The sequence below is a fragment of the Rhinolophus ferrumequinum genome, chromosome 16 (assembly GCF_004115265.2).
Source record: "Rhinolophus ferrumequinum isolate MPI-CBG mRhiFer1 chromosome 16, mRhiFer1_v1.p, whole genome shotgun sequence".
In the NCBI taxonomy this organism is placed as follows: domain Eukaryota; kingdom Metazoa; phylum Chordata; class Mammalia; order Chiroptera; family Rhinolophidae; genus Rhinolophus; species Rhinolophus ferrumequinum.
The window spans coordinates 4,138,826-4,153,460 of NC_046299.1; the positions used below are offsets into that span (position 1 = coordinate 4,138,826).

The 14,635-nt window shown below is 44.3% G+C and overlaps 1 protein-coding gene across 2 annotated transcripts in view; it reads right to left on the reverse strand.

The window, feature by feature from the left end:
* DOCK1 (dedicator of cytokinesis 1) overlaps positions 1-14,635 on the reverse strand; it is a 455,780-nt gene that overhangs the window by 51,126 nt on the left and 390,019 nt on the right. For both annotated transcript variants that reach the window (XM_033130588.1, XM_033130587.1), the window contains exons 34-38: positions 11,305-11,390; positions 10,968-11,124; positions 5,416-5,456; positions 3,957-4,047; positions 1,052-1,171 (exon numbers count right to left, since the gene is read on the reverse strand). In XM_033130588.1, coding sequence (XP_032986479.1) covers positions 1,052-1,171; positions 3,957-4,047; positions 5,416-5,456; positions 10,968-11,124; positions 11,305-11,390 — 495 coding nt within the window. The remainder of the gene's footprint in view (positions 1-1,051; positions 1,172-3,956; positions 4,048-5,415; positions 5,457-10,967; positions 11,125-11,304; positions 11,391-14,635) is intronic.

The window sequence follows — 14,635 nt, forward strand, 5'->3', positions numbered from 1 at the left end:
GACTTTGGATGGGGTCAAGTTAAGAGGAGCCATACTGGCTGAGTGGACCCTAAGCCCAACGACTGGTGTCCTTAGAAGAGGGAATCTGGACACAAGGCACCCTCACAGGAGTGTGCCCTGTGATGATGGACGGAAGGACTGGAGCGATACGTCTGCCCATGACGGGATGCCGAGGATTGCCAGCGGCAGCGGACACGAAGGGAAAGGCACAGAGCAGATGCGGTCCTACCTGCCCCACCTTCTCTCGGCGAGAGCATGGCCCTGCCAACACGGCGAGGCCAGGCGCCCCGCCCACAGGACACTTCTGCTGTTGAAAGCCACCCAGGTGGTGCTACTTTGTAACAGCAGCCCCAGGAACTCACACAGGGACCTTCAGGGAATTCTCTGGTTGCTTTTTTCAAAGTGAAGGAAAAAAAGCAGGAAACTGAGATGAATCCTGATGAAGCGCAGAAGGAGCTCGGAAGTCACTTTTTTGGCAGATTTTGAAAACTTTGGAAGCTGAAGGAGCTCCTTTGTTTAATAGTTTCTGCTCCTCGGATAGCACAAACTCCAGTGATGAGATCCAGTACTGGAAATGAAGGCAGGTTTCCTTCTAATAGACGTCAACGGAATAAATAATTTTGTTTGAGCCAATTTTTCTAGAAGCCACCAAGATGGAGCAATGTTGGCCTCACCATAAAATTAGTTTTTCGGTGACAATAGAAAAATGTGAATGTCAAAGAAATACTTTAGCTCAAAGTACCCCCAAACTCCCCCAGATTAGGGTTCCAGACTTAGTTCTCTGTGGCAACCATACAAATACTTGTGTTCTTTAGTCCTCACTTTCAGCAGAGCACCTAGGAAAGGGCGATTGTTTTTTTATTTTAAGACTTCTACTTAGAAGTACCAGCTGAAGGGCCATGCATAAAACCTTCCAAGAGACAACCTGTAACAAATTTCTGGTTCCACAGATATCAAATGTTAAAGAACATTTATCACTCACGCTGCAGGAAGGTGCATGTGAAGAGGAAGAGGGAGGAACAATTGCTTGTTTTCTTTTTTTTTTTTTTACCTTGCCTTTGTCGAAGTAGTGGATGATTTCCTGATAGAGTTGCTCCTTCAGCTGTCCCTGCGTTGTCGCCTGGTACCCATCCCGCTGGGTGAGGTGGGCCGCACACACGTCCTCCGACCACTGAGGCAAAAGCAAAGCATGAGTAATGCTACCATTTGCCAACCATCGGGTCAGAAGGCACCGTGAGCTCTACTTTTAGTGTGTACACATGGCCCTGATTCTGGGGACACCTAGGGCTGCTGTCATCAGGCAGCTGGGCCTGTAAATGGAACCTCTGTGCAGAGACCCTGAGAGGAATGAAGAGCAAGAGGGAGGCAAAGCTGGGTCTAGATTCCTACAGAAGAGAAACCCAGCAGGTTCAGCAAAGCACAGAACTGTCAGCTTGCTGATAATGTCATGTAACCCATGGGATGAATTACGAACCCGGTGATGTGTGGCTGTGTCACGGGGGCATCCAGGGAGCTGGCCTTGGGCCTGTGCTGCTCAACATTGTAATCGATCAACAGCCAAGAGGGCGCACGGACCCTGCTTCCAAGTCACAAGGAAAGGGACTTCACAGACGGTCCCGCTCCTTACAGACAGTGAGCAGGTATCTTTGTACCTTTAGCCCAGGCACGCTGCGTGGCTCAGAGGCAGGGCTCGGCCAGTGTTTGTGGAGGTGTCGGTGGGCTTATTTATCGTAAGAAGGAAGGGTGCACAGTGGTCTCAGCGAGCGGGGAACACATGCCACAGTGAATGAAGGCAAGCTCATTTGACATGTAAACTCCTGTACTCAGGCTCACCAAATCAATGGTATTAAGTATGCGGTTCTATAAACTTTAGTGTTAGGTGAGGACATACTATGTGGAAGGAACTAGGTCAAGGATGAGTCAAATGCCTGACACAGAGACAGTGCTATGCAAATTAGAGCGTAAGGATAAATAAAACACTGCAAAAAAATGTCACAGACATTGAAGGGTGGGAGGCAAACTGCACACTGGGATGTCAGGTAAGAATGAGACACCTTTATGCGGTCTGCAAATTGTTTCACCTTAAAATTAGACTTGATTTTCCTGACCACAACTGGAAGTTATAAACTCATTAATTACGGAGTTTTCACAATGTGGCTAGCTTGCTAGTTTTCTGGGGGATAAAAGTAAAACTTTAGAGGATTCTGAAATGTAACTATACTGAATAAATAAGACTAAGAAAATTCAGATGTCAAATGACTTTTCTGGATTTTAAAATCGCTAAAGAAATTGAATAGGGAGGCAAAAAGCCTCTATACGTTCTACTGAAACACTGAGATAAAGAACTTGACTGCTGGGCTACAGGCGAATGCTTTTATTGCCCTTGTTTTTTGACAAAATGTCCTTAACCAAAAAAGATTCCATTTGAGGATTTTTAGTTAAAGACCAAGAATGCATTTGTCATTGTTATATTGAAGAAGAATTTTCATAACAATACAAATAATGTTCCTTTAATGTGTTGATTAACCAGCATGAATTCACATTTACTGCAGTATCAAAACCTATCTAGGAGAAATTGCAAAACGTAATCACGTAAAAGATATGGAGAGAGTCTATGTGGGATCCACCATGTAACTGGAAAATTCAGAGCCCAGTGGGAAAGACAATGCAATGGTGCCCATTGATCTGGGCTGTGAAACACACCCTCATGCAGTTTTGATGACCCCATCTGTGCGCAATAAGTCTAATGATTAGACAAATGCTCATTACACACGTTATATATATATTCCATTCACACATAAAAGTTCATGTACTATGCGAGACAGAGCAACTGAGCGAGAGGTGTGTCAACCTTGTTTCAATTTCCCTGATGAAGAGATTTCTTCATATTTGCAAAAATGCCTTGTTACTGAAATTCGGGTTTCTCACACGTGAAGGCTATCAGAATTGCTAGAGGGACGGCTGGTGTCAGACGCACGAACTCCAATCTCTATCTTCATATATGACCCTCCTGGGAGATCTTTAGATGGTGCAGAGTCAAAGGCGGCCTTCTGATGATTACTGGCGAAGCATCCAGACGGAGCCCTGCCTGAGGCCTCTGGAGTTTTCTTTGCAACGGACCCTCTGGTTTTCAAAGGGAAATCTCCACACTCGAATGTCTCCAGAGCTGCCCCTGTACAGTTGTGTCACAGAAGCTACTGGAGATTTCAGGACTGGGCCAAAGGCTAGAAGATTCTTGCCTAACACAGTGTGCTCCTCACCGCCTGTCATCACCCAGTGGCCTCCTTAATGCCCATTTTCACGTCATCTTATCTAGTTTTCTTTCATTCAGCTTTCGATGTTTGGGGGGCTGACCTGAGACGGGAGATGGGATTCCTCAAATGAGTTGTCCTCAGGTAGGGCCACACAACTAACTCCTAGTTTTCAAAGCTGTTCTTGTTTATCCGGTTTATAGTTTTTCTAGTTTTCATAAGGCCAGAATTAGAAAGATGATCTAATGGTTGCTAAAGTTTTAAAATATCAAACTAGAGGTTGTGTGGTTATACCCACATCACGATCTGGTCCCTACACTCTCTGCGGTACGTCTCATCCTATCTCTTAGCTGTTCCACCCCAGATATTACTTCCTGACATCGTTCCCCACCATTACTGAATCTTGTTGGCATGATAAGGAATTGCAGAATCTCCATCACTGCTAGCTGACAGCCCAGTGATGGGTGTTTACCGTACTTACTGACAACTTGCTACGACATCTTGTTAAATCGACATTCAATAGGGCCAAATCTATCATCAAAGTACTTCCAAAATACCTTTGTTTATGTCACTGCATTTAAAACGTCGACATCCATAAAATCTTATGTTACAGGTTTACTAAAATTTGCCATAAAAAATAACATTTTAAATAGTCTTAGAATCCATAACAACAGAATCATAAAAGTGGATGGTAATTTTTATTACCTTCAGAAGCTTCGCATGGAGCAGCAAAGTGTAAGCGGCTTCGGTGTAGTTGTCACACTCTTTGTGCAGGTCACACAGTTTGTACAAATACCTGAGATGAGAAAATACAGGTACATTCTTAAAATGTCACCAAATAATTTGTGTTGCAGATAGCAAGAGCTAAATTCTACTTTCAGCAGTAAATCAGACCTATACTTTCTTTTTATAGTGTTCACAATTCATAATGCCTCGAAGACTGTTGGTGCAGAAAGCATGAAGAAAAACCAACAAGAGTAATATTATATATATATATTAATTTAAAGCCTCTCTTTTCAGAACAAAACTGAAACTGTCACAAGAAGGTAGAATTGTACTTCAAGATTTCTCATTCCTTCCCATCTTTTCCAGGATTTTTTTCATACATTTGAAATGAGATTACACAATGTTTGATAGTGATTTCTTATATTACTACTGAATCCAAATATTTTCCCCCCCAAAAAATCTGTAAAAATACAAATCCATAAAAATAAAGAGTTCCAATGATCACAGTGAATATGATCCAAAGAATTTCTCTGCCACAAAGAGATAAAGATTGCTTTTCAATGTAAAGCATCCTACATTTTTTGGATAAAAAATACTTGATTGTTTTCCCCAAAGTTTATTATATTCATATGGTATTTTTTTTTTAAAGGAGAAAGTTAAAAAAAAAAGTCTTAGAAATCAAAAGTTAGAGAATCATGCTTGGTGTAATAAACCCATCGTTAAACACTAATGCCACACGGATCATATTCTTGTTCTGGTCTTCTAAGTGGTGATCTTGCTAAATATTTGACACTGGCCCCTAATAGGGACCCAGGGAGGGATTCAATCACATCCCACCCTCTGGAGAAGTGATGGACAAAACTCCAGCAGGCAACACAGACCATGAGACTGTAGGGTCAGGTAATGTAAGAAGAGACTGAAAAAATTTCATAGTGCCTATTTCTGATAAAGTTCAAACTAGATTTCTCATTTGATCACGTGGCTTCCTGTGAAACATTAAATCTTGTGGTGGTACCTTTCCTCAAAAGGGTCATACAACAGAATTGCACACCTGAAATCTATGTAATTTTACTAACAATTGTCACCCCAATAAATTTAAAAAATAAAATTAAAAAAAAATGTCCTTACTCAATAAAAAAAAAAAGGATCATACAAATTGGTGAAAAGATGCAAAACCCCTATGAAGTACTCATTTATGGCTTTGCGTCTGAGCTGGCTAAGTATGACCCCCCCTCACGCCCCCAAATCTCCACATCTGCATGGTCAAACTGCACAAAAGCTCACAATACAACTGGACACTCCATCAAATTCAACCTCTAGGCTTCTCAGTTTCCTACAGGATAAACCCCTGTGACTGAAACATTTCTTAGTGTGGACTTGATAAACAGCAAGTACAATAGACATGTAGAAGGTACAGACAAGCATGATGCCCACATACCTTATATACATTTCTTCTCTTTCAATTTCTTTGTAGAAATTCTGAAAAATCAAACCACAACACTGTTAAGAAACCTATTCTATTAAAGGTGTGACATGCACATTAAAAATCCATGGGTTTTTCAACCCATGAATTAGAACCATTAGAAGCCTTTGAATTAGACCCATAAATTCACCTAAAATGCAAACCATCTTACACTGTCCTGCACTTGTTTTGGGGGTAGGAGGGCAGGGACTACATTTTAAACACTGCGATGGCTAAACTCCTCTTCTGTGATTTGAAAGTCACCTGCCCACAGTTACAACAAAGTATAGGACATCTTGAGATGGGACATCTTGTCCACTCTTAACCACTGTATTCTCATTAAAAGTGAAAAAGAAAAAATAGGAAAGATCCCAAATTTGGGAATAAGCGTCCTCACATGGTTGAAAGCAGGCTGGGCTCAGCCCCAACCAAGAGCCAGAAGGAGGCGCTGTGGTATTCCAGCTCGGAACCGTTCACCACAGTAGCCACATGCATTCAACTACAGAGTAAATTTAATTAAAACTAAAGAAGGTTACAAATTCACGTCCTCACTTGTCCACACTTTGAGTGCTGTGGTACTGAGAGGTACAGGAGAGGGCACTTCCGTCATCACAGACGTTTCTATCGGACAGCGCTGTTCTAGAACCACCGACCTTCCAAAACACAGTAAGAACACTGGTGGCCACTCACAAAAAGCCACCTTATGTACAAGCACTGATGGAGAAAGGTCAGTTAGCAGAGTATAAACAAGGGGTTGTTTCCCCATATTGTGGAGTATTTTCAGGGTTAACATCAACATTTCTATCAAAATTATATTTCTTCATGTGAACGCCTCTGCAACTACTCTAAAGTCTTTATCGTGCATGAGGAAACAGAAAGGTACAGACTAGTTACCTAGCAAAGCCTGAGGCATGGGAACACCATTGCTGTTTTGAGGGTGAAATTTAGCACCTGACCGCTATGGTAGAACGCCAGAGTCGGTACCTGAGATAACTAGTGACAATGACCATTTCAGAGGCAATTATCCAGGAAGAGGAAAGAGCCTGTTCAATTTCATTAGCAAAAAAACAACAACAAAAAACCGTTGCTTCTACAGCTGATCTCTCTGAAGAGAAACAAGAAGTAACTATAGAAAGTCAGAGGGGATACGTTTAGAAAGATGCACCAAGATTTTCACATTTTGCTGCATCTGAGATTTTACTGTCCTCTGGTTCATACGCTGCGGCTAGGTAATGAGAATATTTCCAGCTAAGAAAGAATCTGCTTCCTTCACTTCCAACTCTGCCTTGCCAGTGTTTACAAGCTGCAATTTCACACCATCCCCTTTTGCTCTCATATTTTTAATCCTTTCCTAAGCTTTTGATCATTCCCTTTACAATTTCACAACGGGGATATCACGCACCCTTCAATTCATTCCTCTCTCCGAAATACAGAAACGTTTTCTATTCCCTGCCTGTATTGAGTTCTGTTCCCTTCCCAGGACTTCAGAAGCTCTCTAGAACTGAGGACACTCATCTCAAACCCCAATTTCGATATCAAACCTCTGTGTTTCTACGTTGAAGTTCACGGTGCTCTGGGCTCCACTTCTGGGCTCTGCAGGTGGCATCCCAAGCCCCACAGTCTTCTTGCTCAAGCCCCCCCCGCCCACACCAGGGGCGACATCCGTGCCGGGTGCAAAGCTTGGCAGCTCTCCAGCAACCCCACTGGGGCCAGGTCCCCAGCTCCAACCCACCAGTAAGCACTGATCTTTCAGAACACATACATGACCTTTCAGTTTTGTACTCCTTCATGACTAAAACAGACACTAAGAATTTGAGAATTCTAGTTGGAACCACTGCAATTAGCCTTGTACAGGGGCCATGAAGAGAGTAACTTTTGTCTATAAAATAACAGTGAGTCTCCCTGTCGTAGAGATGGATAGGTTGATGGTTGCATAGAAGAACTAGGTGACACACAACAAAATTATTGACCAGGAATTAAAGATTGCATGATTCTCAGGTGACAAATGAAATTCTACTTAATTACAAATGTGCATTTTGTCTGGTGGGGACCATGACCCAATGTCCATGCCCACGTGTTTGCAGGGGTACGTTTAGGGGACTAGGCTGCAGGTCACAGTGACCCCTCAGATCTCTTTTTTTTTTTATTTCAATTTGTTTTTTAAGTGCAAGGAAGAGTGGGACATTAATGAACCATACTGCTTAGAATGTTCCAGTGACTCCATTTTTTAAAAAAAACAACAGCACTGGTTCTAAAGGAAATTTAGCAATGGGCTTAAAGGGCATCCATACATTCTATGTTCTTTATTTTATTTCTTAACGTTCGGATTTCAAGGGGATTTCTGCTTAGTGATAAACTGAGCACATTTTATATATTCCTAACACGTTTATACATCTATATTCATCTAGAGATGAATGTACATAGTCGTCTCTAGGAAATTCTATTTGTTTCACTAAAGAAGTACCAAGGGAAAGGGTGAAAGTGGAGCAGGACATTAAAAATGTATTTGTATTTTTATTTCTATGACTCAATGTGAGCTGGGCCGTGCATATTACGACAGAACACCTATCTATAAAAATGCAGTTTTCCCCTTTCTCTTTGACTCATAGACCTTTTTATTTGTTAAATGGAAGACCTGTGACAGGTGAGGACCCATCTGATCATCCCCAGGAAAAGGTTAAGAACAGCACCCCAGCTCCTCGTTGGATGGTCCGGGACGCCCCGACTTGAAGGAAGATCGTGTTGGATAACCTCAGGGACCCTGCGTGTGCTTCGTAGTCAACACCTAGCTCGTGCGGACGGCAGTAACAACACACAGGCACCGCGTGAGGCTCCATGCGAGACAGAAACACATGTCAGCGTCAGAAACCGTGCTGGCAGGTGTCATTACCAGAGCTGGTTTTCTGACCCTGAGTCTGGCTCAGCTACAAGGCCAGGCTCAGAGCACAGCACCATGTCCCCACCAGGTGTCGTGTCCCGGGGAGCATGGCACCTCTTGCTAAGACAAACAGTAGTCTGTCGTCAAAGTCGGAAAGCTAATCCACATAGCAATACTTTTTCCTTCTGGACACGAATCAGCCTCTCGGATCCCCCGAAAGACCAGAGGGAGCCCTAGAGAAGCATGTCCGTAGTAGGGAATGCTGTTGAAAAGGTTTCCGTTTCTCTCCACAGAAAAATCCTGATTTCTGTATCATGCTGGCCATGGTGGCATCATGGAAGCAAATGGCTTTGGACAGAGGCAAGAATGCGGGAAGGCAACGAGGCACGGGCCAGGCTCCCTCCTGTGGAAACGATCAAGGCCCTTACCTGCGGCACAGCTCACTGCCACGCTACGCAGCCAGTCTCCAGGTGGGTGCACAGACAAACTCACTTAGTGGCCACATCTCAGGGATAGAAGCCAGCAGCCGGTAATCCCTCCCGTTGCCCAAAACCCGTATGATGTACGTGCAGACATATTTAAATGTTTCCCGGATTACTTCCGGGGCCACGTCCAGTCTATGGATGAGACCAAAGACATTCTTCACTCTGAGTGTTTTGAACTTCTCGCGTTCGTTTCTGAATCTTTCCTAAGGTTTCCATCTTTCTGCTTATATTACTGTCCTTGCATAATGTCTACTTCTTCCATTAGCACCCTCAGCGCATTTATCACAGTTGTTTGAAATCTCCAGTCTGAGAATTCTAAAACCTCTGCCACATCTGAATCTGGCTCTGTTGCTGGCTCAATCTCTTCAAACTGTGTGTTTTGGCCTTGAGGTGCCTTGTAATTTTACGTTGAAAGTGGACATGATGTTCCAGGTAAAAAGACACCAGTACTGGCTCCAGCAGTGGTTCTGCTTTGTGCATCTGCTCTGGTAAGCTGGGATTCTCTGCACCATCCTGTCTTGCTGATTTTGGGGGCAGCAGCTTTCCCTGTGGCCCCCAGAAGATGGCTGTCAGAAGAGTTTTTGACTTTCTGTGTGCCAGTTGTCTCCTTGTCATGAGGATGGGAGTACCAACTTCTAAAGTCCCTTTTACATAGTGAACCAGAAACCGGAAGTCCCCCACACTTAGATTTTTAAGAAAAAGAAAACGTGCTACAGAAAAATGTTTATTATTAGCCCAAACAGGCCACCCAGCCACAGAAAGCCAAGGCGGAGATGGCCCCCGGGCTGTCACCTGCAAGTTCCCCATGCAGAGGCCAGATCCATGTTGACACGAAAGTGGATGGAAAGTGAAAATATTCCCCTTTATCTTTCCAATCCAAACATCTCTGGTGATTTTCTAATGGATGAATGATGTGTCATATTCATCCTGGCACAAAAGTCCGTTTCCACGAGCTCCAAGTGCCTGAAGTTGGGCAAAGAAGTCCAGGATTTGCATGTGGTGCAATGACTGGGGGTGATGTGGGAAATGCGGAGAAAGGAAATAAGGACCTGTAGAACTTACTCTACAGGTAGTGTTTTCTTGCTTTTCTGCCTCGGGGCAGGCAGGGGTGTTGAAGACACCCCTCCCAGGGCCAGGAGTCTGCTCTTCTGGCTCCTTCTGGGAGCAGCGGAGGAGGAGGAGAAAAATGCAGAAAGCCTGAAGCCAGACGTGGGAGTCCTGGCGGCCCAGAGGTTTGCCGGCCACTCCTTGCAGCTGAGCTTGTCATACGGCTTCCCAAAAGCACTTCCAGATGCCTCACAACTACACTGGGAAGAGCGTGTCCACAGAACTGGCCACGTCAGTGACAGCAGGTGTGTGGGGGGTCCGAGGATGGCAGAAGCCAAGTTTATCCGAGCCATCTGCTCTTCGTGTGGCCATACACTCCTTTCTTATGGCTGCCATAACAATTCGTCGCCAACTTGGTGGCTTAGAATAAAAGATATGAATTCTTTCACAATTCTGGAGACCATAGTCTGAAATCAAGGTGTAAAGAGGGCACATTTCCTCCAAACTCTCCTGTAGAGAATACTTTGTCTCTTCCAGCTTCTAGTGACCCCAGGTGTCCCTTTGCTTGTGGCAACATCACCCCAATCTCAGCCTCCATCTTCCCGTGGACTTCTTCTCTGTGTCTCTGCCTTCTCCTCTTATAAAGACACTTGTCATTGGACTTAGGGACCACCTGGGTGACCCAGGATGACCTCATCTCGAGAGCCTTGACTTAATCACATCTGCAAGATGCCTTTCTTTCAAATCAGGTCACATCACAGGTTCTGAGGATGAGGATGTAGCCACTATTCAACCCACTGGACATGTTTACAGTCTCTGAATAATGAAGCACGTTAGACCTGTAATCAACGAGGGCACTACCCTGCTTACGAAATGAGATGGCTCATCCGTCTTACCCACAGCAAACACCCAGAGGACAGATGATTTTGCAGACTTATTTACAGCCGATCTGCAAATGGTTCCTCGTTATTCCTTCCCTTCAACAGACAAGGAAACAAGCAAAGGAAGTCTATCCTGCCATGGGCAGCTCTGCGGCCAGCTATCATGAGCTTTCTGAACATCTTGGTTCAGTTTCTGGCTTACTGGCAGGTTGGAAATTTAATGAACTTTTCACTCACCAGCACGTTGACAGTACAGCTCATGCGGTTTTCTTTGTTCTCGTCATGCATGATGGTCCTATAATCCAGAAGTCTTTCCATCAGGCGCACGACGAGTTTTACAAAAGTTTCTCCTGTTTTGGCGAGGTATTTGTGCTTCCTGCAGTGTTCCAGGAGGCTGAAAAATAATTACACGCACCTTGTTAATCACACTCAGAAACCTGACGGAGATGCAATTTAAAATATTTCCCATTATTAACACATTTTAATTACTGCTGGGCTACAAAGTTCATTGTACTCTAATTACAGTCTCTCTGTCTCTATTCTGACATCAATCCCACCGTTAATCAACACTTACATTTTATCAAATAACACTTTGTACTGTTCGTCTCCTCTGCCTCCTTCCACTTCATGATCCAGCTTGGTGATGATCTCATTTTCAAACTATAATTAAACAGAGGAAGCGTAAGTCATCAGCATGGCAGGCATTGCATTTTATGGCTGGAGCATCAAGAGTACACAAACCGGCCAGAGATCACCATCAGGTAGCTACCCGAGGCTTTCAAGCCTGACTGCATTTAAGAGTTGCTGTCCCCTGGCCCCTGGGGACTGCTGATGACCCGGAATCTTCCATTTCCGTCTGTGGTTAATGGAGCCTAAACATGTGTATTTTGATAGCAGGAGTAAGTAAGAACCACAAGGGAACCCGAGGGGAAAATAAATCAAGAAGCAACATGAAAAAAAATCTCAAACTTCATCTCTATGAACAAGTAACATTTAAGACAGCTTGTTGGGTCCTGGAAATGAACAGATGATGTTTCACTTCCCGGCAAACAGTTCTCCGTAATCTGAAAACATCCAAGGGACCACTTCACTGCTGTTCCTTCATGGATCCTAGTGAAACATCTCTGGTTGAAAAAATAGTGTATGAAACAAGAGAGGCAGTCTCTAGAGACAGAGCAACAGACACTTCAAGAAGGTCCATTCCAGGCTTTCTTTGAACTCCCCAAAACTTCTTAGTGGACTTCCAGAGCTTCCCATTGGGAAAGAATAGTCAGAAATGACTATCTCGTGGGTGCATGCTTTCGGGAAAACACCAAATTCTGAGAGGTCCAAATCTACAAAATATTTTGACAGTGGCTGATCTAAAAATTACTACCTCGATAATGATGTATATGTGTCCCCATCTTCACTGCCCAGTCTCCCATCCCTGATAAAATTCAAAGCCACCTCTACTGGTATTCTGGCCAGGAGACTGCCCTATTGTAGGGGGACCTGAGGTCACACATTGCCTTGGGCCAGGTAGGAATAAGGGCCTGGGAGAGACTTAGTTACCATAGAGATGGAGACATCCACACAGAACTGGAAGACGACAAGTGAAGGAAGAACCGAAGGAAACAATAGCTGAGTTCAGGGCTTAGACAGCAAGCACACCATGGCATGTAGGCAAATGTTGCTGGGGTCCCTTTAAATTATATGCTGAGGTACTGCTCTCCCAGGCAACAATCCCAGGTCCCGCACTACTCTTAGGATCCCATAAGAGTCTAAACCACGCGAGAGAATTTCCTTCTCTCTTGGTCACCGCCGTGTCCCCAGCACCTGGCAGAGTGCCTGGTGCTGACGGTACGCTAATAGAAAGCATGCATGGTGTGCACATAAACTACTGGAGAGACATAGTGTGAAACTGGAGCTGGGCGGGGCTTAACATGGCAGCAAAGGAGGGGTCAGCAGGTTGCTAAGGCACAACCGGCGGACACTCAGCGAGTGCTTGTCACGGGTACTGCAGGGACCATCCACGGCCCTGGGGACTCAGCGCGCGGCTGCTGCAGTGGAAGCAGATTGTAGCTCCCGTGAAACAGGCAAGGGCTCTGGGGAGACTCAGGAAGGAGCCCGAAAGCAAGCCCAGACCTGCTGGATGTTGATCAGAACACACTGCCTGCACCTGGTGTGATCATGCTACAGATGAAACAAAGGGTGGAAGCAGGACTGGAGAGAAACATTGATTCCTGCTTGACATCAAGGACCCAGCAGCATCACCACAACCCGGACTTCGGGGAATCCCTGCAAATCTCTTCTTGATCTTCCCCATCATCTCCTCCCCAAACAAACACCCTCTCTTTGATTCTGTTTGGCCTAAGAAGTTAGGGATTTGAGGAACACAGAAAAAGAGATGGTTCTCTTGAAGAAGAAAGGATGACCTGCTCTTCTTTCCCCCACCTGAAGTCTCACGCTAACGACTTTGATTGTAAAATAACAGCCTTTCGGTACTAACCCACTATTACTCTGCTCTTTACGGAAAAGAATTCGGCAAAAGGAGGTTCTTTTCGGAACCCAGCACAAGGGAGCTGGCGTGCCACTAGCCCCAAAGCTGGCACTTCAAGACAGCTCCATCTACCAGATGGTGCCCTGGTGGGAACGCCAAAGATGAAGCATTTGGTGAGGGCTGCTTCCTTAGAGCAAATAACTGAGGTACAAAATAAGGCTCAATTTAACTAAAACACATGATTCAATTCCACACATTTAATGAGCATACAATGAGGAAGGCATAGACCAGGGGTGTCCAAACTCTTTTCAACGGTTTTCACCAAGGGCCGTATGCAGTAAAATACACAAACAGCCGGGCCACTCACTCGAGGTGAAGTACGTATTGCCTCACCTGGTTTATTTAAGTAAACTAAATATATTTTTGGAATTTGCTGCGGGCCAATTAACAATGGATTGCGGGCCGCAGTTTGGACAGCCCTGGCATAGAGAATGCAGAAAGACATGCCTTATCCTAACCTAGGCTTTTCAAATCGCTCATCACTTGTTAATCAGAAGACACTTGAACCTGGAGTCTACTTAATGGAAATGGCATGTTTTCTCTGCTCCCATGTAAACCTAGCTGTCACAAATTAGGGCAATAAGGAAGCCCCAGCTCATTACCTATGCTGCTTATCAAATTCTGACTGATGAATTTAATGTTCCTAAAAAGAGTGGATGAATGATGAGTAAATCACAAGAACACAGCTGATGCTAATTTTACTAACCTCTAGTCTAAACTAAGTAATTGGCACGAACACCTGGCAACCGTATTCTGTTTATCAGCAGGACGTAATACCACTGATCTGCAGCTAGCCTCTAGTTCCAGGGTCTTTGTTAATTTTTACTGAATGTACTAGAAATCATTTGCTAGTATGCCGTGAACTGTTATCATAAACAGAATTAAACGATTCTGCCCAAATAAATTGGAGGAAGTACATTTGTTGATCGAGCAGAGCTTGTTTTATAAAAAGCATGTTTATTATCTTACTCGTAAATGCACGCTGTCTGGTAATTTGCAACTGAGTTCTCTACGGTTAGGATGAAATTAGCAAGGGTTTACTGTGTTGCTCAAAATGTGGCAGAGGCTCGCTGATGTGATAAGCGAAATCATTATACAACATTTTCCTCTCCTTTCTGAATCGCCAATATTGCTACAAAAATATCCCCAGGGCATCCCACTTAAAGGACTGAGCAGAGCATCTCCACGCCTCCGGGACCAGCGGGCTCCGGGAACAGGAACATGAGAGGCCGCATCTGAATCGAGACCTATTCTGAAGGTTGATGTTGAGCTGAACGTAGTGACATCAAGGGCTGTGCTTGCAGGGGTATTGACATTGTTGTTAATTCAATTAACTCAGAAAGGAAGCACTGCTCCCCCAACTCAG